This window comes from Rhinopithecus bieti, unplaced genomic scaffold (genome assembly GCF_001698545.2).
Source record: "Rhinopithecus bieti isolate Rb0 unplaced genomic scaffold, ASM169854v2 scaffold_35291, whole genome shotgun sequence".
Classification (NCBI taxonomy): Eukaryota; Metazoa; Chordata; class Mammalia; order Primates; family Cercopithecidae; genus Rhinopithecus; species Rhinopithecus bieti.
The window spans coordinates 769,729-797,382 of NW_016814978.1; the positions used below are offsets into that span (position 1 = coordinate 769,729).

General features: G+C 40.5%; 2 protein-coding genes across 5 annotated transcripts in view; one reads left to right on the plus strand and one right to left on the minus strand.

Moving 5' to 3' along the window:
• TOM1L1 (target of myb1 like 1 membrane trafficking protein) overlaps window positions 1–13,986 on the plus strand; it is a 47,059-nt gene extending 33,073 nt beyond the window's left edge. Inside the window, 6 exon segments of the mRNA XM_017852864.1 lie at window positions 3,723–3,780; window positions 4,193–4,310; window positions 6,038–6,134; window positions 11,039–11,090; window positions 13,373–13,478; window positions 13,901–13,986. Coding sequence (XP_017708353.1) covers window positions 3,723–3,780; window positions 4,193–4,310; window positions 6,038–6,134; window positions 11,039–11,090; window positions 13,373–13,478; window positions 13,901–13,986 — 517 coding nt within the window.
• Window positions 13,987–15,729: 1,743 nt separating this feature from the next.
• COX11 (cytochrome c oxidase copper chaperone COX11) overlaps window positions 15,730–27,654 on the minus strand; it is a 17,771-nt gene continuing 5,846 nt past the window's right edge. Inside the window, exons 3-6 of one of the 4 annotated variants that reach the window (XM_017852862.1) lie at window positions 27,489–27,614; window positions 19,878–19,967; window positions 17,927–18,025; window positions 15,730–16,169 (exon numbers count right to left, since the gene is read on the minus strand). In XM_017852862.1, the coding sequence (XP_017708351.1) occupies window positions 16,113–16,169; window positions 17,927–18,025; window positions 19,878–19,967; window positions 27,489–27,614 (372 nt within the window). In that variant the 3' untranslated portion in view covers window positions 15,730–16,112. Of the gene's footprint in view, window positions 16,170–17,580; window positions 18,026–19,877; window positions 19,968–25,410; window positions 27,110–27,488; window positions 27,615–27,654 lie in introns of those variants that run through there. The other 3 variants (XM_017852860.1, XM_017852861.1, XM_017852863.1) reach the window with 3 other exon arrangements.

Sequence of the window (27,654 nt, forward strand, 5' to 3'; positions counted from 1 at the left end):
TTCACCATGTTGCCCAGGCTGGTCCTGAACTCTTGACCTCAGGTGATCCACCCTCCTCGGCCTCCCGAAGTGCTGGGATTACAGGCGTGAGCCACCTCGCCTGGGCACCATGCTTTCTTTTTTAGCACTGAAGAAACTCACAATTGTTACTCTTGTTTTCTGTGGAACACATTTTTATAAACAAAAAAATATCCAAGGAAAACCACATCGTTTTCAGTAGAGTGCTGCCTTCTGGCTTTCATTTTGGAGAATTCTATTGCAAACCATAAGACCACTGCCTAAAGGCTTCCTCTGAGGGGGAACTTGTGTTTATTTGGTCTAGCTCTCAGGAGATTGGATTACTTCTATGAACAGCTTGTTCTGACTAGGCTTTGAACCGTGTGTGCCAGAACAACTGTGAAACACTTACATCCTAAGATTCAGAGAGAAACTCTTGCCTCTAGAAAAGATACTTGTCTCCTAGTTTTCTCTGGCTGCTGTCACAAATTACCATAAACTTAGTGGCTTATCCTGTTTTATCTACTTTTGGATGCTCCAGAGGAGAATCCATCTTCCTACCTTTTGCAGCAGCTAGAGGCTGTTCACTTTCCTTGGCTCATGGCCCCTTTTCTCCATCTTCAAAGCCAACAGTGTCTAGTTCAGGCCTGATTGTATCATATCACTCTTACTTCCACTTCTGCCTCTCTCTTCCACCTTTAAGGACCTTTATAACTACACTGGGCTTATCTGTACATTACCGGATAATCTCCCAATTAAGGGCAGCTTACTAATGTGAACCAAAAGCATCTGAGACAGGTCTCAATGAATTTAGAAAGTTTATTTTGCCAAGGTTAAGGATGCACTTGTGGCATAGCCACAGAAGGTCCTGACAACATGCACCCAAGGTGGTGGGGGCACAGCTTGGTTTTTTGTTTTGTTTTGTTTTTTGAAACAGAGTCATGCTCTGTCACCAGGCTGCAGTGGAGTGGCACAATCTCGGCTCACTGCAACCTCCGCCTCCTGGGTCCAAGCGATTCTCCTGCCTCAGCTTCCTGAGTAGCTGGGACTACAGGTGTGCACCACCACGCCCAGCTAATTTTTGTATTTTTAGTAGATACAGGGTTTCACTATGTTGGCCAGGATGGTCTCGATCTCTTGACCTCATGATCCACCCACCTTGGCCTCCCAAAGTGCTGGGATTACAGGCGTGAGCCACCGCACCCGGCCATCCACAGCTTGGTTTTATACATTTTCGGGAGACATGAGACATCAGTCAATATGTGTAAGATGTCCATTGGTTCCATCTAGAAAGGTGGGACAACTCAAAGCAGGGAAGGGGGCTTCCAGGTGATAAGTAGATAAGCAACAAATGGTTGCATTCTTTTGAGTCTTTGATAAACCTTTCACAGAATACACAATTTACATGTGAGAAGGGGCTAGAGGAATAGTCACTCATACCTTAGTCTGGCTCAGTGAATCTGCATTTCTACATAAGCAGTAGGGCAGAGGACTCAGTCCTTTGTCCTGTACTTGTGAAGATAAGCTATCAGTTTATATTGCCAAGGTGAGATTCAACAGAACTGTTTTAGGGTAAAGATCTTGAGGCCCACAAGGAGTTTTCTCTTGGGCAAATTGTGAGAGAGGTAGGTACCTTTTTATCTTTGTAGCTATATTAGTTAGGAATAAAATTTGCCTGAGGCAGTTCCCAGCTTGACTTTTCCCTTTGGCTTAGTGATTTTGGGGTCCTGAGATTTATTTTCCTTTAACAGTAGCAAACTTCATTCTTTTTTCAACCTTTAATTTCCCCTTGCCATGTAACCTAACATATTCAGTGGTTGTGTTGACTAGGATGTGGGTACCTTTGTGAGGGTGGGTGTTACTCTACCTATCACAGCCCACGCTCTGGCCCCTAAAGATTCATATCCATCCACTTGCAAAATATATTCACCCTATTCCAACATCCCCCAAAGTATCTGCTCATTACATCCAGGGAATAGTTGTGCAAATAAAGAAACTGCAATTTGTCACTTAGGGCTTGATCTAGGAAAGTTGTTCATACCCAGCACATAACTGACTAGAACACAAGAAGCTAATGTTATAACTAGATGGATTTTTTTTTTTTTTTTTTTTAAATGGACTCTTGCTTTACTGCCCAGGCTAGAGTGCAGTGGCATGATCTCGGCTCACTGCAACCTCTGCCTCCCAGGTTCAAGTGATTCTTCTGTCTCAGCCTCCCTGGTAGCTGGAATTACAGACATGCGCCACCACGCCCAGCTCATTTTTGTATTTTTAGTCGAGATGGGGTTTCACCATGTTGCCCAGGCTGGTCTCAAACTCCTGACCTCAAGTGATCCACCTGTCTCGAACCTCCCAAAGCGCTGGGATTACAGGCATGAGCCACGGTTCCTGGCTTAACTAGGTGGAATTTAAAAGCACATGTTTTTGAAAAATCATTAAACTGTGTGTGCAGATTCTGTCACGCGCATCCCTGTGAAGAGACCACCAAACAGGCTTTGTGTGAGCAATAGAGCTGTTTATTTCACCTGGGTGCAGGCGGGCTGAGTCAGAAAAAGGAGTCAGCAAAGGGAGTTAGGGGTGGCGCAGTTTTATAGGATTTGGGTAGGTAGTGAAAAATTACAAAGGGGGTTGTTCTCTGGAGGGCAGGGGCAGGAGTCACAAGGTACTCAGTGGGGGAGCTTCTGAGCCAGGAGAAGGAATTTCACAAGGTAATGTCATCAGTTAAGGCAGGAACTGGCCATTTTCACTTCTTTTGTGATTCTTCAGTTGCTTCAAGTCATCTGGATGTATACCTGTAGGCTTGGGCTCAGAGGCCCGATTCAGTATAAACTTACACTTTAAAGTGTTTGGGATCATGAAGTCAAATTGTCTTAACAGTGATACTGTATGTTTCTAAAGCAAATCTCAGTTTGCAAAGCATTTCCACATTCATCCACCTGTGCTATCTAGTTTTGCCCCTGAAAATAACTTTCTGAGGAAATAGTTCAAATGTTATTCCCTCTTAGCAGCTGGGGGACCAAGGTTCAGGAAGTCATCTCCTTAGTCATGTAGCTACAAGGTACTAACACTGACACTTGAACCTTGGACTTCTGCCTTCAACTTCTCTGGTCTTTTACCTTTATACTCCTTTACTCTCAGTGGACAAACAATGTAAAATTAAATCAGAGTTGTAGAAGGTCAATTTTTTGGTATGTATTAAGTATCTTATAAAAATACACAGTGAAATAGTGAAAATACTTTAAATATATTTGAATATTTTGGAAAATTACTTATAATGGCAAAATAGAAAACAAAAATTGCTAATAGTAAGAGTGGTTAAAGGTGTGATAGATTCATAAGGTAAAATATAGCCATTAAAAATTGTATTTCAGCTAGAAAATTCTCACAGCATAATCAAATTAGGATACAGAATTATGTAAAGTATCATTTTAACAAAGTTTAAAAATAGATGCACTTATAGATGAAATACTGGAATAATGTTAATAGATTTAACAATTTCTGGGTGATGAGATTTTTTTAATACTTTTCTATTTTCTCACAGTTTTCTCTGAGGGTATGAATACTCTGTAAGCTGGAAAAAAGTTATTAAAAGTTTTTTACTTGTAATTGTGTGAGGATGAGGCTGATTGTTTTTATTCCTAAATAATTTGTGTATTAATAATTGTTAATTTTATAGCATTTTCATATATTTTTTTAAAACACATGCATTTTGATCATTTAAACAGGTTTACTAGAAACCAACAAAGGATTTTGGAGCAAAATAACCAGAAGGAAGCCACCAGTGTAAGTGATTAGAAACGTTATAAAATAAACAATTGAACATTTTGCCAATTACAGTAAGAAGCAAGTTACCTAAAACAAGTCTTAAAAAGAGGGAGATATGCATTGATTATTTGGAGTGGTTTTAATGGTATAGATTACTTGCCTTAATAACTTAATGTTATTAAGTTAACGTTAATGTTAAACTGTTAATGTAATGTAATGTAAAGTTAATGTTATTAAGTTATTAATAAGAAGCAGGAATGTATGTAGGTGGTTAAGATGGGATTCATACTAATGTTGCCCGTTGGTTGAATGGAGAATTCTTCCTTAAAATGCATCCAAATAGGATCCTCCCCTCTACAAAGGAGAAAGTATGGGGAGAAAGCTATGATAAACTACATGACACTTCTTTTTTTTTTTGCTTTGTTTTCAGACTACCAGTGAGCCTTCTGCCCCATCTCAAGATCTCCTCGACCTAAGTCCCAGTCCCCGGATTCCTAGGGACACTCTGGGAGAACTCAACACCATGAATAATCAACTTTCAGACTTAAGTAAATAAACACTCAGGTCTTTTCAGACCAGCAGAAGAGCTTGATGTGAAACAGTTCTCCTTAATTACATGATTAAATACCACCTAAGAAGGACTGAATGTCAGTGCTTTGAATGTCAGAGCACTATGTTAGGAGATGTGATTACTTCCTGACAAATGGTTGAGTCAAACCCGGTATAGCAATGGGATGTGTCTGGGGGAGGAGGTCCTTGAAACTCATCCTACTCACTTAGAATTTCATGGAATTCACCTGGCCTGCTTTGTAGAGGCTTTTCAGCCCAATGGCCAATACTTAAAGTCTACTCTGAACCTACACACTATTATCATTGGACTTTTCTGCTATACCTCAGCATCAGGTAAGGGAGTATCTCTGATGCAAGCGGAGAAATTTAGAAATTATAAGGTATGAACCAAGCGGTTGTGAAATGAAGAAGGAAAAACACAGGCTTTAAAGTCAGAAAAATCCAAGTTGAAATGCCAGTTCTGCCACCTCTCAGCCACCTAACCTTTAAGACTCTCACTTTATAAAATGGGAACAATGATTGCCTTAAAGGGTAGTTGTCAAGATTAACAAACTAATGTTTATAAAATGCATTGTAAGCTTTGTTACAGCTCTCCAAGTTGTGATGTAAGCTCTGCTACAATGCATTTTATAAACATTTATAAAAGAGTTACCTATCTTACCTAACTTGTTATCTTCTGCTGTCCTTATTCCCAACAAGGGTTTGGTAAATTACAAAATGAGGATGATGACAAATGCTGAAATCCAGTTTTGCCAAATTAAAAGCAGTTTGTTTTTCTCATATGTCATCTGCTGTTTCCAGAGTAAAAATATTCAGTATCACTGAATTTGTGGTTTTCTTAGATCTCTACCCAGTTCTAAAATGTTGGCTACTTGTTTATGTAGGCTAGTGGGATGTGTAGAGTCAGTTACATTGGAGAGTTTTCCTGAGTTTTTAATAGAGAATTTTCAGAGGGGAAAGTAATTATTCCCTTTGGGGTATCTCACTTAAGATTATGGCCTGGAGGCCAGGCACGGTGGTTCACACCTGTAATCCCAACATTTTGGGAGGCCAAGTCAGGTGGATCACCTGAGGTCAGGAGTTAGAGACCAGCCTGGCCAACATGGCAAAACCCCCTCTTTACTAAAAATACAAAAATTAGCCAGGAGCGGTGGTGGGCACCTATAATTCCAGTTACTCAGGAGGCTGAGGCAGAAGAATCACTTGAACCCAGGAGGTGGAGGTTGTGGGGAGCCGAGATCGTGCCACTGAACTCCAGTCTGGGTGACAAAGTGAAACTCCATCTCAAAAAAAAAAAAAAAAGATTATGGACTGGAGCTTGAGGTGAAGGTAGAGCTCAGTATGTACTATAACTATTTACTTTTGTACTGGGCAGAACAAGATATAAAATCCTTTCCATTCTGGATCAGCTTGGGATTTTAGAAAATCCAATACAATAATATTTCTTACCCTTACAACAACTTCTTCTCGTGGCAGGGAAATTCTTTCTCTCTCTACCTATCATAAATGATGCTTTTTAATTTCTCTTAGAGCTAGGAAATCTCATTATTTTATGGTGACAGAAATATCTAAATTAATCTCTTTTATTTGGTGGGTTTTCTTTTTTTTTTTTTTTCTTTTTTCTTTTGTTTTACTGTAGAAAATCCAGCATAATAACTGACTGACAAAATGTTTTAAAGCCAAACAAGTCCATTTTGTGTTTTAGATTTCAGCTCTCCAAGTTCTGATGTTACAAACAACTTAAAACGCAGTCTTCATCCACAGATGGACTTGCTAGCCTTGGAGAATACAGAAATACCCCTGTAAGTATGTCAGTAACACTGCAGAACTAATATGACATTTGGATTCCTTACAATTAAGAAAACCTGATGGCTGGGCCCAGTGACTTACATATGTAATCCTAGCACTTTGGGAGGCCAAGGCACATGGATCGCTTGAGCCCAGGAGTTTGAGACCAGCCTGGGCAACATGGTGAAACCTCACCTCGAGTAAAAATATAAAAATTAGTTGGGCATGGTGGCATATGCCTATAATTCCAACTACTTGGGAGGCTGATGCATAAGAATCACTTGAATCTAGGCAGTAGATGTTGCAGTGCAGTGCAGTTTGCGCCACTCCAGCCTGAGTGACAGAGCAAGACCCTGTCTCAGAAAAAAAAAAAGAAAAGAAAACATGATAAAATAGCAAAAAATAGAACTTAAGAATCAGACAGTCCTGAGTTAGAATCTCGGCACTACTTCCTGCTAGCCATATAACCTAGATGAGTTATTTAGCCACTATAAATGTTCATTTTTCTTCTAAGAATATTTTCTAGGATTCTTACAAAGATTCAGTGAGATGCTATATGCAAAACTCCTAATATAGCACTTGATACATAGTAAGCCTTCAATAAATTGTCCCTTTCTATTATTTTTAGTGGTAACAGGAGATGGGGGAGAACAGGGGAAATACAATGATAAAGGAGGCAGAAAAGCAATGAGGTTGAAAATTAAGAGTAATGGCCCCATCAGTTACAGGGCACTTGCTGTGTGGCAGGCACTCAGTTAAGCTAGTTTTGTTTATTTCATCTAATCTTCACTAAAGTACTTAGGTCAGTGATGTTAGGTCAGGGTCTTGCTCTGTCACTCAGGCTGGAGTACAGTGGCGCCATCATAACTCACTGCAGCCTCAAACTCCTGGGCCCAAGGGATACTCCCACCTTAGCCTCTTAATAGCTGGGACTACAGGTGTGCACCACCATACTGGGCTAGGCTTATTTTTAAATTTTTTTGTAGAGATGGGGTCTCGCTTTGTTGCCCAACCTCGTCTTGAACTCTAGGCCTCAGGTGATCCTCCCGCCTTGGCCTCCTAAAGTGAGCCACTACACCGGCCTTTATCATTATTCCCATCATACACGAAAAGAAACTGCGACTTCTTGGTCATTTCTCTGTTGAAGGAACTAGAACTTGCCCAAGTTTGTATAGCCAGTAAGTAGCAAGTCTGATGGACTGATAGTCCATTATTAAACTTGGACTAATAAAACCTGATAGAGTAGCTGGAACCTCCTGAGTAGCTGGAATAAGAGGCGTATGCCACAATGCGCTACTAATTTTTGTGTTTTTAGTAGAGATGAGGTTTCACCATGTTGCCCAGGCTATTCTCAAACACCTGGGCTCAAGCGATCCAGGTGCCTCGGCCTCCCACAGTGCTAGGATTACAAGATGTGAGCCACTGCGTCCACCCATCAGGTTTTCTGATAGTACAGTATTAAAAAGAAATATTAATGACCTATAAACATATGCAATGATGTTCAACTTTACTTACAGAGAAATGTAAATTAAAGTCTAATAAGAAATCGCTTTCTACTTCTCAGGGTGGCAAAAGTACCAATATTTCATAACATACTTTGTTGGCTATGGAAAGACAGTTACTATGACAAAATTTATGTAACTCTTCTAGGGGCAAGTGGCAATATCTATTAAAATTATAAATGCATTTATTTCTTTCAATCTGTAATCTTATGTGTATAAATTTATACCACACTTATACAGAGTTAGGTGTTTACAAGATTATTCTTTACAACATTTTGGGCAATAGCAAGTAATTGGAAACAACTCAAGTATCCATCAGTTGGGTACTGTTAAACATCTGTACAACATATTACTATATAGCTGGGGGATAAAATAATCACCAATATATTTATTGCTAAGTAGGAAAAAAAGGTGCTAAGTAGTGTGTGTGTAATATATTGCATTTGTGTAAGCAAGTTGGAAATAAGAATATATATTAATATTTGCCTCTATTCACATAAAGAAACAAGAATGATACAGGAAGGAAAATAATGAAAAAGAGTGAAAGAGTGGTTATGTAAGTTCCAGAAGAGGCAGGATAGAATAAATAGCAGTTGAATTTGCCTTATGCCAATGTCAATAGCTTTTTTCCTTTTAAGTGTATATATTTTAGATAATAGGCAATACATTTTCATTATTCAGCTATCAAAACAATATAAAAAGTTGTATAAGACAATTCTTGTTCTCATTCCCTCTTCATCCTCCCTCTTTCCCTTTCCCTAGTGTCACGCTCTACTCCCACCCAGATAATTACTTTGTTAGGTTCTAATTTGTCCTTCCATAGTGTCTGTAGGCAAATATGAATATGAATTTCTCCATTACTCAATAAAATGCAGCATACTATCACTCTGTTCTGAACCTTGCTTTTGTTTTTCACTTAACATATTTTGGCAGTGTGTTTATATCAGTGGATTTAGATTTTTTAAAAAGTTGCCTAGTGTTTTGTTTAAATACTTGTGTACCCAATCACTGAATTACTTTTCTATATTTAAAAGAGGGAGGGGCAGAGGGAGGAAAATGAAAAAGAAGAATCAAACTGGGAAGAAAAAAGAGCAAAATATAAGGGAGGAAGAGAAGAAAGGATTCATGTGTTGGGAAATGATAAAGTGTCAATGGCTCTCTCATGAAGATACTGAGTTAGGTCAGTTTCTTTGGTTGGCTACCTCGTGTCTTGGCTACATACAATACAAGTAAATGGTGACATATAGGCAGATTGAAGTTGCTTGGTAAATAATGTGGTTTAAAGTCGGTGATTCTGTTATAGTTGTCTTGCTAATCTTGTTGGGTAATATGAGAAAGAATAATACAGATAAAATCCCATTAACAACAAGTATCTATAAAATTCATTAAGAGTCAAATTTCAGCTAATAGTTGCCTGTTTTAATCTGTAGCCTACTGGATCTAATAATTCAGTATGCATAAAAATCCCTTGGGTGACTGTCAAAAAGTTGCTGGTCCTCAGAAACTGATTCTGAGAATTAGGACATGAGCATAGCTTTTGGGGGGCCACCATTTAACCCACTAATGGAACTTCTTGAATGTGGTTTGTGGCTTTATGTCTTTCACCAAACTTGTGATGTTTTTAGTCTTTTTTTCAGAACTACAATCTTTCTGCTCTCCTGCCGGAACCCTGATGACACAAATTTTAGACCTCTGCCATTGTCTCATAGGTGTTTGGGGTCCTGTTTGTTGGTCTGTTTTATTCTTCTCTCTGTTTAGATTGGATACGTTGTGATTTATGTTCACGTTCACCGACTGTTTCCTCTGTCATTTCCATTTTGCTATTGAGCTCATTCTGTAAGTTTTTTTTTTTAATTCAGTTATTGGGGTTTTAGTTCTGAAATTTCATTTTGGTTCTTTATATTTTGTGTTTTTGCTGTGACTTTATTTTTCCGTGATTTTTTTTTTTAAAGATTGTTTGCAGTTCTTTGGAGCATGTGTACAATAGCTGCCTTAAATATCTCTGAGATAATTAACATCTGTGTCCTCTTGGCATTGACATCTGTTATTGTCTTCTCATGCAAGCTGAAGTTTTCATGGTTCTTCAAATGCCTCATAATTTTGGATTCTATCTTGGGCATTTTTTATGTTTTATTAGGAGACTCTTGGTCTTAATTTAAATCATATCAAGAATGCTGATGTTTTTATTTTAGTATGTAAACAACCTGGCTAGATTCATACCACAATTTTACCCTTCTTCTATGGGGGGTGGCTCCAATGTCAGCTACATTTTCAAAGCCTTTGCAGTGCCCTTCAGATATGTCTTATGTATGTTCCATCCTATGGTCAATCTAAGGTCCAGATGGCAGGTGGTTTGTTCACTTGTCACCATTTTTGGCATCGTGACTGAGGTGGGATCTGGGGGCTGAGCTCAGTATTTCATAAACAACTTCATGGGGTTGTTTTCCTGAGTCCTCCATCATTGTGATTTATCTGGCACTTTCTAGTTTCCTGGGACTCCCGTTTTTGTTTCTCCAGTCATAAAGCTGGAGCTTTAGTTACCCTATGATACCACACATTTCCTTGACTATGCTTATGTCTGTAACTAAATGGCAGGAGAAAGGAAAAAAGCTGTGGGTATCACAGCTCCTATTGAAGAAGAAGATTCTTCTCACTGTTTCAGTTTCCTACAGGTCCCATTGCCTCTGCTGTCGCTACAGCCACTTTGGGGTTGCCTGTGGTTTGGGGTGTGAGAGAACAGAGAGAAGAGGACAAAAATGGGACAAGAGATTTCCACATTCTAAGTGTTAGGATTATTTTCCCTTTCCTGCTCCTTGAGAATGAGGCTTCTCCTAGAGCTCTGCCTGTTCTCATTGATGCCTAGGGTTCAGGCTGCATTGCATTTGGTCAGGAAATACGAAGGGACAGAAAACGGTAAATTCACCAATAGTTCAGTGATACTTGAATTCTGATCTTCTTTCCCAATGAGGCTGCTCCTATTTCAGAGTCCTCAAATAGTTGCTCTGTGCATTCTGTCCACCTTTAAGTGACATTCAGTGGAGAGACAGGGTGCAGTACGTTTGCTCCGCTTTATCCTGGACTGGAACCCTCACAGCTTTCTTGTTAACCTGTGTTCTATACTACTTCTCATCCTTTAGGACACGATGGGGTGGCAGCTACTCTGATGGAAAGACTAAAGGCTCTGTTCTTAGTGTTGTGTGCATACTCCACAGTCTCAGGGCTCCCACTGCCCATGGCATCATAACCTGATGTGCACTGAAAAACCAATTGTTTTATAAATAGTTATTACAAAATGACACATTATGCGGTCTGAAGGTACATTTTAGGTTTTGTTTTTAGACTAGGAAAATGATCTTACTTTTTGCATTTGTGTTCTCACTGTAGGGTAATCATTCTGTGTTATCACACTATCCTAGGTTTTCCCAAAGGATCAGCCAAAACCTCACCTCAAGCCACGCATATGATAACGTAAGTAACAAGATTCTTTTCTAGCAGTGCACCTAGTCAGCAGATTCTTGTGGCCAGAAAAGAACTCACGGTCATTAATTCCCATGTTCTGCTCAGTATTGTGTTGATGCACAGCCCCTGTTGGCAAGATGGTTAAGGATCAAAATTTTTTTGGAGTTTGTAATTGCTGTCTCCACTTCCTTTGCTTGTATTCTCTTTGACAGACTTCAGACACGCTCTTCTACCACTCTGTGGACATAACTCTTGTCAAGATCACTGGTGACTTCTGTATTATGAAATTTAGAACTGCAGTTCCATAGTCCCTCATTTTATCTAATTTATCAGCAACAAATGACAAAATCGTTCACTTCCTCCTTCTTGCACACATGGCTTTCAGACATCAGTCACTTTGGTTCTTCTCCTGCCTCACTTTCATTTCTTCTCCATCTCTTTTGCTGGCTCTTCCTCCTCTACTGATCTTTCATTGCTGGAGACCCCAGGGATCAGGCTTCAGACTTCTCTATCTACATTCATTCCTCTGTGGTCTTTTGGTCTCATACCTTGAAATAACCATTCAATTTCTGACAACCTACAAGTTTGTATCTCTTGTAGGTCAGACCCCTTCTCTAAACTCAGAACTCATATATCCACTTTCCACTTAATATCTTCTCTTGATTTCTTCCCAGTCTCCACTCTCAACCTGCCCTTCCTGTAGACTTCCCACCTCAGTCAATGGCCTCCACTCTCAACCTGCCCTTCCTGCAGGCTTTCCACCTCAGTCAATGGCCACTCTACTCTTTGCTGCATAGGTCAAAAACCTTGGGTAATAGTGTTTGACATCCACCTTTTTACTTTTACTTTTAAAATATGTCAATTATCCAGCCACTTCTTAATACCTCCACTTCTGCATCTTAGTCCAAGCCACCATCAGGTGGACATTGCAGTGGCCCCTAAGGGAAGCCGTTTCAACCTTTGCCTCCCTTCGCATCCCTCCTGCCCACCTCAAAATCTGTTCTCAAAACAAAAACTGGGGCATTCTTTTCAAAAGTAAAGTCATATTATGTCACTCATTTGCTCTAAACCCACCTATGAGTTTCTTCCTCACTCCATTTTACTCAGTAAATGCCTGAAATGCTGGTCTGACCACACCTGTCACCGCTCCAGCCTCACCTCCTGCCCCTCTCTACCTTGGCTCACTCTGTTCTAACCACACTGGCCATCCCCACTTCAGAGACTGTGAACTTGTGTCCTCTTCAGTAACCACAAGACTCACTTTAGTCAAGCATTGCTTAAATGCCCCCAATGATGAGACATTTCCTGACCACGACCTATTAGAGCAGTATTCTACTTCAGTCTCTCTCCCACCCACCACTCTGCTTTTATATTAGAGCACATGCCATTGGATATCTGTTTACATTTGTTGATTGTCTGCGTCATCAGGGCAGGAACTTGGTCTGCTTTATTGCTTTATTAATAGTGCCTGGCAGCTGATAGGTACTCAGGATATATTTGTGGAATGAATGAGGAAAATTCTGAGAAATTTCTAATTATGATTTTAATCTTTTATCAGTCCTGATTTTGTTGTGTCACTGAGTGCCTCTCTATAGATTTAAGATTTTTTTTTTTCCTACTCAGGACTCAGATTTTATATTCAGAGTGAAACAACAGAGAATCTGGCCTGAGCCATTGAATCTGCTTCATTTTTAAAAGCAATATATGTTTTGTTTTGTTTTGTTTTGTTTTCAGTTTCTATGGGAAATGGGGTGCATTAGGCATAAATCCAGACAAACATATAGTAAATTCTTGCCTTTGAGATAGAGTCTCACTCAGTCACCTAGGCTAGAATATATAGCAAGATCATATGATCATAACTCACTGCAGCTTCAAACCCCTAAGCTCAAGCGATCCTCCTGCTTTGGTCTCTGGGGTAGCTGCGACTACAGGTGCGAGCCACCATGCCCAGCTTTTTTTTTTTTTTTTTTTTTTTTTTTTTTTTTTTTTTTAGAGCTGGGGTCTTGCTGTTTCCTAGGCTGATCTTGAACTCCTAGGCTCAAGTAATCCTCCCGCCTCATCCTCCCAAATTGCTGAGATAACAGGCATGAGCCACCATGCCCAGCAGAAATGAAGTAAATCTCTTAAGTGATGATTACCTAAAAATACTAAAGTAATAATTAAAAACAACTTGTTCTTGTCCAGTTCGAAGTATATGGTTCTTGGAACAATGTACTTGGAAGTGTAGGAGTCTAATAAAAGAAAAGCTTAATGTAGAATGTTTATATGAACATGTGTTATGCTTTCTTCAGTTTCTGGAACATTCAAATTCAGTGTTTCTACAGCCGGTTAGTCTACAAACCACTGCAGCAGCACCATCAAACCAGAGTCTGCCACCTTTGCCCAGCAATCATCCAGGTACATGGGACCTTATTATTTGCATCAAATAAGGAAACTTACGAGAATATATGAGTCTGCCAGAGATTCGTTGGTAACTGAAAATAGGAGAAATTAGAGGTGCTCCTTTGTATTTTTGAGCTAATGAAACAAATTCAGGGCAGATACCATTATGACTGACTATAAGAGACTGTAAAAATGCTTGTGTTAAACTGACTATTGTGTTTTGACTGCTAAGGTAAGTGAACCTTTAGTTGAGGTTTGGAAACCTTTCTGTTATATACAGATTTGTTGAACTTGGGAGTAGCATTGGAACACCAGTCTGTTCTGGTTGTGTTTATTAGGATCTAATATTTGAAGTCTAAATTTTAAAAAGAATATCAATTGCATGTATTCCTCGAAAAGCACAATGTATGTTTACTGGTCTCTTTTTTTGCCTAAAGTGATGACAAAAAGTGATCTCCAGCCACCTAATTACTACGAGGTAATGGAGTTTGATCCCTTAGCTCCTGCTGTCACTACAGAGTAAGTCATTTATAAAATGATTAATTGATTTTTTTGTCTTGGTTCCCTTTGATAGCAGAGCTAACAGGCTTGGTTATACATTTAACTTTGTTTAGGTCTTGCCAGAAATTGATGGCCTTATTAAAAATGCCTTATGAGGTTTTATGGCAGCTATTACTCTTAATGGTCTTATCGTTCCGGCCGTGTGACTAAAAAATAAAAATGCTGGGGTTGCACATTAAGAAGTAACTGGAACTAACATGCTTAATGGACTCCTCGTAGATTCCTTGGCAGAAAGTCATGTTCTCTTTAGCTTGAGAAGGGTACTAGTCACTGGTGACATAAGTTTATGCCACATTGATGGAATATTTTAGCTGCTCTTTAAGAACTGATCCAAAAAAAATCTTATATTAGAACTTGATTTTAGTCTTCCAAAGCATTAGTATAACAATTACCTTTTACTTCAAATCCTTAAAGCAGCATTATTGTATGATTTCATAGTGGGCAAGATATATAAGTATCAGTGGAATGGTAAGGTCCTTAGAACTTTAATATACTTTGAGTGACTGAAGGTTACTCCCCAAATTGTTAAAAATTATTAAAGCACGTTTTTTGGAAATCATTGTTCGGAAACTGACAGCCTACAGGCTGTATCTTGCTTGCAGTTGGTTTTTTTTGTTTTTTTGTTTTTTGACCTGTGCAGAATTTAAAATGTGCATTTTAAAAATTAATTGCTGGTTCGGGAAACTTTCAACCATGTTTTTCCTTGGCTCTCACACTGATGTAACAATGAATGCAGACACTTGGGACCCCCAAATATGTGAGGATTTCTCTCCATCAGCAGGCAAGCAATGAATTCTACAATGGACACCAGCTGGGTGTCCTCTGATTCAATTCCAACATCATCTACCTGGAGATAGGTTGAGGGCTCAGTCCCCACCACCCTGACACCTACCTTCCCAGACACCAGTCACAAGCCTGGGCCTCCAAACTTAGGACTGACTGGCTTCAAGTTGGGTTCCCATGCCTGCCTCTTTGGGTTTGATTAGTTTGCCGGAGCAGCTCACAGAACTCAGGGAAATACTTACATTTACTGGTTTATTCTAAAGGACATTGCAAAGGATGCAGATGAAGAGGCCATGGAGTTTCCATGTCCTCCCTGGAGTCCCACCCTCCAGGTACTTCCACATGTTCAGCTATCCAGAAACTGACTCGACCCACCCCAAACCCAACCCAGTCCTCTAGGGTTTTTAATGGAAGCTTCTTGATGTCAGCAGTTCCTTCCCCCAGGGTATAGGGCAGGACTCTCTCTAGGGAGGCTCTTATGACCCACAGTCAAAAAGGTGGGCGATTAGAGTGGTGCCTTGGGGCAGGTGAAAGGAGGACTAGAGAAGGTCAGAGCAATTCTGCTTCCAGAGGCTGGCTCCTAAGGCCTGACACACCCAACATTATAACAAAAGACTGTAATAAGGGCTATGGGAGTTGTAAGCCAGGAACCTTAGACAAAAACAGTATGTATCATAAGACCACAGTTGCCAACAGCTGAAAACTTGGATATTTGAAAATAAAAAATCTGGACTTCTTGATCATTTAGATACTCTGGCAACGCCAAGCCTGAATTTTTACATGCCAGCTATGGGCTGGGGCTGAGTAGTAGCTATCTCCTTTACACAGGCAGGCTCTGCAGCCCTCAGGCCCTGTTACCCACCAGAAAACCCAGGGTTCATTCACCTGGAGAGTAACAGACGACTCTTCCCAAGAACACAGGTTTTGATCAATAGCAATTTTATTAGCACAAGTAAATTCTTTAGGAGGCAGGGTCAGAGGGCATTCTTTTGTAACTTCTTCATGTTGATCCAGGGACACTGTATCCAGAGATGTTAGAGGAGTGAAAATCTCTAGGCACTAAAACTAAATATGTTTTAGGATCTCCCAGGATAGGTCGCAAAGGCACCTACAGTTGAAATTTTTCTAATCTAGAAGATACGAATTTTACGAAGAGGTTAAAGATGCAGGGACCAAACAACAGTAGTAAGAGCAATAAAATTAGTGGCCCCATTAGGGGAAGAAACCAAGTAACACTTGGTATTGCTAATTTGAGAGTTTCTCAAATAGAGTTAGAAGTATGGCTATTAGGCCGGGTGTGGTGGCTCACCCCTGTAATTCCAGTGTAGCAGGACCAAGCTGCAGACAAAACTCCTCAGACACCTAGTTAAAGAAGGAAGGGGTTTATTCAGCCGAAGGCATCGGCAAGACTCCCGTCTCAAGAGCCGAACTCCCAGAGTGAGCAATTCCTGTCCCTTTTAAGGGCTCACAACTCTAAGGGAGTGCGTGTGAGGGTCGTGATCAACTGAGCAAGCAGGGGGTACATGACTGAGGGCTGCATGCACCGGTAATAAGATTGGAACAAAACAGGATAGGGATTTTCACAGTGCTTTTCTATACAATGTCTGTAATCTATAGATCACAGAACCAATTGTCAGAGGTCAATCCTTAACTACCAGGCCCAGGGTGCACCGCCAGGCTGTCTGCCTGTGGATTTCACTTCTGCCTTTTAGTTTTTACTAATTCTTTCTTTGGAGGCAGAAATTGGGCATAAGACGATATGAGGGGTGGTCTTCTCCCTTATCAGCACTTTGGGAGGCCAAGGCGGGCGGATCACCCTGAATTTGAGATCAGCCTGGGCAACATGGTGAAACCCCATCTCTACTAAAAATACAAAAATTAGCCAGGTGTGGTGGTGAGCGCTGATAGTCCCAGCTACTCAGGAGGGTGAGGCAGAAAAATTGCTTGAACCCGGGAGGTGGAGGTTGCAGTGAGCCCAGATTATGCATCACTGCACTCCAACCTGGGCAACAGAGCGAGACTCTGAAAAAAAAAAAAATACATACATATATATATATATATGGCTATTGATTAAAAGTGTGGAACCAAGAGGCTTGGGCATGGACCTTCCTAATGTTAACTTCCTATTTCCCCTGAGGTATTTATTCAGGTACAGCAAGAGGAATTAATAACTGCACAGTCTCCTCCCTGTTACTGCTAAGAGGCAGTCTAATGCTATACAGTTATCTAGTACCACATTAGCCAAGGAGTCTTATGAGGTCCCAAGTTTGGAACTTCCCCAGGAACTAGGGCTAGCATGGCAGTGCCATGGGCTCAGAACACCTCTATCCTGTCTTGATTTAGAGAAATTGTGGCTCCAACCTTAGAAGTCCAAAAGGAGAATGGGACATTTGGGGAACAGAAGAAAGAATGAGTCAAAGTTTTAGATACCATTTCATGGACCGGAGGCTCCAAGAATCTTTTATTTCCTTTGAGACACATCCCTTATATACATTCCCTCCTGGATAGGAGTGATCAACACAGAAAACATGGCTACAGTGTTGATCAAAAACTCAGCTGATGGCCAGGTGCAGTGGCTCATGCCTGTAATGCCACACTTTGGGAGGCCAAGGTTGGAGGATCATTTGAGCCCAGGAGTTCAAGACCAGCCCTGACAGCATAACGAGACCTTGTCTCTACAAACAAACAAAAAGAATTAGCCAGGTGTGCCTTAGTCCCAGCTACTTGAGAGGCTAAGGCAGGCAGACTGCTTGTGCCTAGTTGGAGGCTGCAGTATGCCATGATCACGGTGCTGCACTCCAGCCTGGGTAACAGACTATGTCTCAAAAAAATAAAAAAAATTAAAAAACCCAACTGGCTGCCCCCCTTATTCTGTGTAACCTGGGGGGGAGATGTGGATCTTGTTTTGACGAGCCAGGCAGGGAGCCCCATGGCCCCATCCATCAGTTTCTTGTCCAGTTACAGGCAACTGGTACCTGAGGCTTGTCCTCTTTCTTCCCTCTCTGGGGATGATTTGGACATTCCCTTTCCCAGCATCCTTTCTGATTCCAGTAAGCACATTGTTTGGGCCTCAGTGTAGGCAGGCCCTGATTTCCATGGCGGGGGCCCTGGTCACTCACCCATGCCATCTTCTTCCTGGTTTTCCTGAAGTAGTCTGTAGAGCTGCTGCATCTTCTTGTCCTCCTTTTCATCAGATGCCACATCTCTTTACTGTAGACCTTAAAGGAGATGTCTACCAGTTGGAAAGGGGGAGTGTGGGGACTTATTGCCAATTTTTAGAGTTTTCTCTGAATATCTGGGGCTGAGAGATGAAGTGGGATTAAAGTACTACTCGGCTTTTGGGTCATCTGGGTCCCAAGGGGTGTAATTCTGGAGGCATTCTTATTATCAATTTAGGAATGCTGATGGATTTTCATTAGGGCCTTGTTCTGTTTCTCTGAGATTTCCCCAATTGACCAGGGGCTGGCTTGCTTCCCTCATACCTCTGAGAAGCATATTCCTATAATGATGAAGCCACTCTTGATTCTTGTCATCATTGGGGTCCCAGTTTGGGTTAGCTATTGGGACTGACACCTCAACAGGACAGGTCACCAGGTTATCAGCACACATATTGTCTGCCTCCTCCTCAGTTTTGGCCATGGTAGCAGATTTATCTTCTGCTGTGAGTAGGGTTGCTGTTAAGGTCTGCACACCTGGCCAGGTAGGGTTATGTGTGGAGAATATTCTCCATATGTGAGTTATGAACTCTTGTGGGCTCACCCGTAAGCCCTTACTATGGGATTTCCAGTTATACAAGTCAACAGTTTTAAAAAACATAGACCCGAGCAAAACCTTTCTCCAACAGGCACGCTCTGAGTGGGAACAGTCACCTTCCAGGGTTATATGCATTCCCACTATGAGTGGTGCTCCCTGGCAAAGAAGAGTACAGCGGGGGGGGGGCTGCTATTGCCATAGCAGGAACCATTGCTGGCTCTGCAGAGTTTGGAGGGCCCGGCAAATACGTAACGGGCCCTTGCTTTCCCCTGGAGGTGCTGAGAGCACCATTCCCAAGGAAGAAGGTGGACTATGCCCCTGTATTGGTCAAGGTACCAGGCACCAAGTAGAGTTAGAGGGCCTCACTTCTCTTGGAGAGGGAAATAAAGGGACTCTTCTTGTTCCCTTCCCTACAGGCCCCCACATGACTGGTGCTTCCTCTTCAGAGGCTTCTAGAATTGGCAATGTAGTTCCCTTTGGCCAATTTACATATTCTGCATTTCATCTGCAGGGCAGGGTTTTGATAGAGGGCCATAAAACATTGCATATAGGGTATTTCTTCCCATTTACCGTATTTCTTGCAAAGTAAGTCCAACTGGAGAATTGTAGTAAGTGACCCATGTTCAGACCATCTCTTCTGATCTCCTAGGGAATACTGGGGCCAGGCTCTATTATAGTAATATATCATTTGCTTTTTGGTCATGAGTTGATATGCAGTTTCCATTGCCAGAGGAGGCACCCTAACAAGCTCTCCTTCCAAGACCTGGTTCACCACATCCTAGGGTCTCTGCACAGAGTTTGAGGGGCTTCCGAACTCTGGAGATTAATGATAACACAAATCCTACAACTCAGCTTGAATACTTGTGGTCCTCTTTGCTTGCCACTATGCAAAGCCATCTGGAGTGGAGGTCCTGGGGAGCTGAGAATGTTAACAGTGATTTCCTTTCCCTGGGTCATGTTCAGTCCGGGCAGCCTCCCAGGAGATCTCATGGAGACACTGAAAGTAGTTTTGGATCCAGCTCAGGTGGTGGGGAGGTAGGTAAATCAATCAAGTGAGGTGTTTCCTCAGAGAAAGCACACACACTCTGTTCACATAACCTTTGTATCACTGCATTCTGGTTCCAGGGATCATGATCCCACCAAAACTGCCCCCTTTGAAAGTTGGTCTCCTCATCAAACCAATAGCAGTCCTTCTGTGACTGCTGCAAAACAAAGCCTGATATTTTAGGGGTTGCCACAGACTAAGGGTAGAGGAATCCAGACTTCATATTCATTCAGGCTACAGACAAGGAAGACTATCGAGCCCTACAGTCATACCAGATAGGGATCAACTCCTGAAGATAAGCATCCTTTATGTTGGGGATTCCCCTTGTTATAACGATGGCGATGTCTCTCAGTCTCCCAGACCTGAAAGAAGGAAGTTCTTTTCCTCAACAATTCTGGATCCCTTGACCTAGGTCCTAATCCTGACAACCCAGAATCCTAATGATCAAAACCCAGACCACTCTTTTAGTAGTTCATGGAGCTGCTGCTTCGAAGGAGCACCGAACAAAAGGTCTGGACTCTAGGCAGCCACTTCTACTCTCCCAGAGAGATCTTGTGGTGCTGGTTAGTGGACTACACTAGACACCAGTTTGGGGGTCCCAAGGCCTTTCTCTAGTCTCCCTCTTGGCAACTGAGATGAGTTGGCCCAGGCATGCTTCCACAGCCCACTGCTTTGCCTGCCAGGAGCCTATAAGGGAGGTCAAGTCAGGGCTCAACCCTGGGTCCCATATGGGGTGCCGGACTTGTTACCCCCCAAAAAAACCTGAGATTCATTCATCTGGTGAGTAACAGACAACCCTCCTTGAGAACACAGGTTATTTATTTATTTATTTTTTGACAGGGTCTCGCTGTGTCACTCAAACTAGAATAAAGTGGCATGATCATGGCTTACTGTAGCCTTGACTTATGAGGCTGAAGCAGCCCTCCCTACTCAGCCTCCTGAGTAGCTGAGACTATTGGGGCACGCCACCATGCCTGGCTAATTTTTTTTTTTGAGACAGAGTGTCACTCTATCAGGCTGGAGTACAGTGGGGTGATCTTGGCTCACTGCAACTACCGCCTCCCAGGCTCAAGCAATTCTCATGCCTCTCCTGAGTAGCTGGGACCACAGACAGGTACCACCACGCCTGGCTAATTTTTTGTATTTTTAGTAGAGACAGGGTTTTGCCATGTTGCCCAGGCTGGTCTTGAACTCTGTCTCAAGTTCATTTACCTTGAACTTGAGCCTGAGCCTCCCAAAAAGTGCTGGGATTATAGGTGTAAGCCATCGTGCCCAGCCTTTTAATTTTTTCTTTTTTTATAGAGAAGGGGGTCTATGTAGACCAGGCTAGTTTTGAACTCCTGGGCTCAAGCAATCCTCCTGTCTCAGCCTTCCAAAGTGCTGGGATTATAGGCATGAGCCACTTGAGCCACTATAACCAACCAAGAATGTAGGCTTTGAGCAATAGGAGTTTTATTACTTGTCACAAATAAACCACTGGGCACAGTCTCCAAAGCAGGAAAGTGACAGGAGGGTTTTATGGGGTGATAGGGAAGAGGGTATGTTATTGTATGGAGAGGGGTTGCAGTTGTACAGATGCAGTGAGTTATTTCAGCACAAAGGTCACATGTTATGGTAATGAAGCAAGTACACTGGGATCCATCTGTAAATTTCTGAGGTCTGTCATGAGCTGGTTTAAACCAGCTAGCTGGCTGCATTCCACACAGGGTTTGGGGAAAAAAGCAGGTGATTAATCAAGTTGATTGTATTCCTATAGTCCCTGGAGACCCTTCCTATCTGCTTACAGCCCCACCCAACCCTCTGCATCTCTTCTTTGGGTGACATGTGTAGACATTTGATATTATGGTCCCTGGTTTAATCCCTCAATGTAATGGTTGACTTAATTTATGAGCAGATGTTAAGGGACTTAGGAGTCCACTATGTATTTTTTCCTAACTCAGGTTTGAGAAATTTCTCTAAGTCATTCTGCCTGATAGAGTAGATATATCACTGATCATATTAGTGGTTTAAGAAACTAGCACTAAACTAGGTATGCTTTCTAGAAACTTGTTTTTTCTCCATCCAAATAGGTAGTGGAAAATTTCTTGATTCTATTCAAATTAGGAGCTTGCTGTATGTAGATATGGCAGTGTCACAGAGACTGGAGGTGGGAGAGACAGTAAAAAGCTGAAGAGGTGAAGCTTTGGAACTCTTTATCCCTGTGATGGGTCTTTCTTTCTGGGGGTCAGAATGTCTCAGTTCTTTTGAAAGTCCCATGAAATTCAGGGACTTCTCTCCAAGGAAAAGTACAGAATCTTGCAGGAAATTACTCGGTTTTTCCACATCACTGGTTGTCCATGAACCCCAGGTTGGCAATTTTTGCTCTACCAGGACAAACAGTATGTTTATGAAGATATACACGATTCATTTATTTCAATATTATGTGCCAGGGACTATGACTGGACTAATTTATAATTTTGAGCAAGAAACATGCTCCCTTATCCTCACAGAGATTAAATGTAGCATGGACACAGAAATTAGACAAATCACCAAATACAGGTTTACAATTCGTGTTAATGTTATGAAAGAATATGGCAACTTGAAAGTGTGTAACAACTAATTTAAATGGGGGTTAGAGAAAGCTTCAGGTAGCATTAAAAGCTGAGGCCCGCAATTCTTAGTTAAAAGTTTGGAAATGAATATTGTAGGCCCAAGGAACAGCCTGTACAAAGACCCAGAGGACAGAGTTCTGGCACATTCAAGGAAATGGAAATGCTAAAGCCAAGAGTAAAGAAAGTTAAAAGGGAGCTCAGTACCAGATGAGGAAACTGTAATTTGGAAGCAAAGAGAAGTGAGTACAACTGTGAAGAACAGTGCTAGGGGCAGACAAGTAAGATGAGAACTGAAAACTAGATAATGGATTAGAGATCACTTGATGATTTTAGTAAAGCTACTTTGATGGACTGATGGATATAGAACCCAAATTTCAGTGCATCTGAAAAGCACATAAGAGATTAAGTAGAGACAGTAAGTGCAGGTAACTTCTTAGAACTTAAATGAGAAGCAGTGATGAAAATGGGTTTTGGGCCAGGCACGGTGGCTCATGCCTATAATCCCAGCACTTTGGAAGGCCAAGGTGGGCAGATCGCCTGAGGTCAGGAGTTCGAGACCAGCCTGGCCAACATGGCAAAACCGTCTCTACTAAAAATACAAAAATTAGCCAGGCATGGTGGCGGGTGCCTGTAATTCCAACTACTCAGGAGAAGGAGGCAGGAGAATTGTTTGAACCCAGGAGGTAGAGGTTGCAGTGAGCTGAGATCACACTATTGCACTCTAGCACGGGCAACAAGAGTGAAACTCTACCTCAAAAAAAAAAAAAAAAAAGGCGGGGTGGGGGGAGTTTGGTAGCTAGAGGATACCAAGGCATTTACTACAAGTAGAGATGGAATTAAAGACTGTACTTTGTATAAAATGGGAGATATGGAAGATGCTGGAGAATCTGTGAATGTCAAAGAATAGGATCTGGCATAGAAGGAGAGGTTGAAGACTCAGGAAGGGGAGAATAACTGGGTGAAGTGCTTCAGAAGCCAGGAATAGATAGGATCACAGAAATAACGGACAATACAGATGAAGATAAACTTGAAGATTTAGTGATGGGAAAATGAGAAAGTTTCCATATCAAGACATTTAATGTATTAAGAATGAGGTTTCTACCAGAGAGGTCAGAGGTTTGAGGAGAGTAAAGAAGACTGAAATCGTTTTGAGGGAGATGAGACCAAACTTTTTAGGGAAACATTAAAATTGTAGGACCATTCTGGGGCCTTATGAACTTGGTGATCATAGTTTCACAATGCTGTGATTTTTGAGATTTTTCCTCAGCTATGTTTTGCTATACTGTATATATGAATGCTGTGCTTTCAGTTATAGATATTTTCCAGCTACAGACATATGTAAGATACATATAAAGAACTGAATGGGCCTGGCATGGTGGCTCATGCCTCTAATCCCAACATTTTGAGAGGCTGAAATGGGAGGATCACTTGAACCTGGGAGGTTGAAGCTGCAATAAGTCATGACTGCACCACTGCACTCCAGCCTGAGTGACAGAGTGAAACCCTGTCTCAAAAAAAAAAAAAAAAAAGAAAAGAAAAACGAATGAAGGATGTCATTGAAAAAATACAATATAAAAAATGTACAGAAATGACAGTGACGAGCTACAGGTGGCTGAGGAGTCTGGACTATAATCACATAGGTTAAATAAACTGGAAGATTTATTTTTTTTTTTTTAAGATAAGAGTCTTGCTCTGTAGCCCAGGCTGGAGTGCGGTGGCAGGATCTCAGCTCACTGCAGTCTCCACCTCCTAGGCTCAAGTGATCCTCCCACCTCAGCTTCCTGAGTACCTGGGACAACAGGCCTGTACCACCACACCTGGCAATTTTTATATTTTTTGTAGAGATGGTATTTTGCCATGTTGTTCAGACTGGTCTTGAAATCCTGGACTCAAGCGATCCACCTACCTCAGCCTCCCAGAATGCTGGGATTATAGGTGTGAGCCACTACACTTGTCCTAATATTTTTAAAAAATGTTTGAAACCAGAAGTACTGAAGACTTTTTTAAGCAAAACATAAACTGTCCAAATTTGAGCCATATTGCACAATAAAAAATTAATTGGTTCTATAAAATACATACTTTTAAGAGGCATAGGTATTGCAACATTAAGGGCAGGTTTGGTGGCTCACACCTGTAATCCCAGCATTTTATGAGGCGGAGGCAGGCAGATCACCTGAGGTCAGGAGTTTGAGACGAGCCTGGCCAACATGGTGAAACCCTGTCTCTACTTAAAATACAAAACAATTAGCTGGGCATGGTGGCATGTCCCTGTAATCCCAGCTACTCAGGAGGCTGAGGCAGGAGTATCACTTGAACCCGGGAAGCAGATGTTGCAGTGAGCCAAGAAAGCACCATTGCACTCCGGCCTGGACAAAAGAGTGAGACTCTGTCTCCAAAAAAAAAAAAGGAAGTGCAACATTAGAATTTAAGAAAACTAGAATATACACTTCAGGGCAGAAACTTATTTTAACTCATATATAGCCGGAACTCCAAAACAGCTCAATTTTAATTACGGTGCTGGCAGTTAAAAACGAAAATAGCACTTTGAAATTGATATATAACCCTTTTGCTGTGATGGCTTTGTTTCAGAGCTATTTATGAAGAAATTGATGTTCACCAACACAAAGGAACTGAAAATCACGGTGACTGAGGTAAAGACTTCAACTTATACAACTTAATTCCATATAATTTCAGTATAATTATCACTTTACATATTTAGTATTTATATTTTATAAGAGCCATCTGAGTCTGTCACTTTGAAATATGAGTTCCCCTGAATCATTCCAATTGTGCTGAACCATTGTTCACTAATGAGATTCATTCTTTGTGATTTTCTCATCTGTAAATAAGACTTAGAAATATAGTAGTTTATGGTATAGAAATATTAATGCTAACAAAATAGATGAGCAGTAGGAGTAGCACTGAAATCAGGCATTTGTCTTTTATGTGCGGTTAATACTTGTTAACCGGTACCAGTAGGCCCATTTACTGTTAGTACTCCAAATAGGTCTGAGTTTTTCCTATTTTCAGCACTATAATCCCATGTATTTACTATTTAATGATCACCAATGAACTATTAAACTTATTTATTCCCCTTATACCCTCCCCTATGGAAGAAGCACATTCTTACCTTTCTTCTACTAGACTGTGGCTCCCCAGCCTCCCAGTAAAGACAAGAGAGTTATCAAGGAATGGGGAAAGAGGACAGGATGAATACTGGCCATTTTCTTCTCTTTATTTTAGAAGAAAGTGGATGATCAGCTCACTAGCCACATCAAAGGTGCCAACTCTCTAAAGGGTAGACTGTGCAGCTTTGAAGCCTGGAAGACAATACCTGCCACCACGTCAAAGCCACGCTGGAACATTTCTGCTATAATGAAGATTAAATAGAAGAATAACAGTTCCAGGATAACACTGATTCCTGACAATAGCGTGAGATTTCAACAAAACTTGTTGGAAACAATTACTCACTTAAAACTTCAGCAGAAGAAAAATTACTTAGTCCTTAGGCCAACCAATTTAACTGCAGTGTCATATATTTCACAGGCCCTCCTACATTTAGAAATCATCACACAGCTGTGATAAGAGTAGATTATTTTACTACAAAATAATTCTGAATAGATGAAAGCATAAAATGTGAGAAACTGAATGTATTATTCAGGAAGAATACTGAGTGCTTTCATTTAACTAAAGTTGAATGTAAAAGTCAATTTGCACTTCTTTATAATCCTCTGGTTTAGAATTGTAAATTGTTAAAACCTTGATGATTGTCATTTAATTATATTTCAGGTGTCCTGAACAGGTCACTGGACTCTACATTGGACGGCCTTGAAATATGATTCTTTGTAATGCTAAATAGTCTTTCTCTTTTTACTGCAACTTAACATTTCTATTTGGAACACAGAAAATGAAAATATTTAGAATAAGTTGTACATTTGATGACAAATAAATCACTATTAAAATAATTTAATACTTTTTTTCTTTTTTACAAAGGTTTTTTTCCAGAACTTTTGATGTCAGTAAATCTTCACAATCCCACCTGTACATTTTAACATTCATGGGCTTGTAATGATGACGCTTTGGCTAGCAGCCTAGATGTATTTTATTTCAATTTCATGATACTACAATTCCAAAGTAATCATCTATTCAGAACTCTGAATATAAAATAGCCCTGAATCTTAAAGCACAAATCAAATTTGAAGTAAGAATTTAAATCTTTGAACAAGCTGTTAGGGCTTAGTGACTCCTCTTCTACTTTGAGCTTTTAAAATACTGACTGTTCATAAGGAAAACAGCAACCAACTCTTTTTGATACAATAAACATGGTCAGAAGTTCCGGCCTATGACTTGAAACAAATAACCCTGATCATACCTTTTTGAAAAACATTGTCAGATTCATTGCTGTAAGTATGAAGAGTTAATAATCTGGAACAGAATTATAGAATTAAGATGAACCCATGCCTGCGTATTTAAAAAACAAAGTGGCTTAATATTATCAAACTCTTCAGTATGGTATTGAATAGTCAATCATATATGCTAGCTAGGTATGTGGGTTTCTTATGACAAAAGCTGAACTTGTTCTCTCAATTTTAAGTGAAATAAATTAGTTGAGAAAAAGTAATTATTTAAAATATAAGGCTCCATATTATTGTACAGTATTTCTCCTTTGAGAAGATAGGATACATGATTTTCCCAAAAATCAACTTTGAAGGAAGACTTAGTTGCTGACTTCAATTATATCCTGGAACTGGCAATGTGTGCCCTTCCTTTGCTTCAAAAAAAGTGTAAGAAAGAGTGATAAGATCAACATTAATCATTCTTGGATCTTCAGCAAATTCAGGATCAATGTAGAAAAACACTGGCATGTCTACTTCCTCTTGGGGATTAAGCCTTTGTTCTTCAAAACAGAAGCACTGGAAATTATAGAAAGACTTTAATAACATTTCTATTCTCATATTGCATAACAAACTATACAGTTCTTTTAGCATTCTAGTACACTTCTTGATTTTAATAAGCATATGGTTAAATACACAGTTCTGTGATAAGAGCATCTTTTCATCTCAATGAATTCTGCTTTAAGGATCAAGAACAAATTCTAATCTTAAAAGCAGATATTCATTTGGTTTGGTTCTCAATATCTGCATAGCAGGTATAGATAGTGAAGAAAAATAGCTTGATATTTAGAAGAAATTAGTTTTCAGAAATCACAAGATCTACTAAAAACACTAAGTTTCATACTAAACAGTTTCATGTACCTTTATCATATTCTGTAAAGTTTACACTTTCTTTTACCTGTATTTTATTGAAATACTGTCCAGCTTCAAATGGAACAACATTGTATGTAGAAATTCCAATTACTGGTTTGTCAGTAGGATTCTTAGCTCTGTAAAACGCCAGTGCAGTCTCTCCTGGCACCACCTGTTTTGAAGAATATATATATATATATATATATATATAT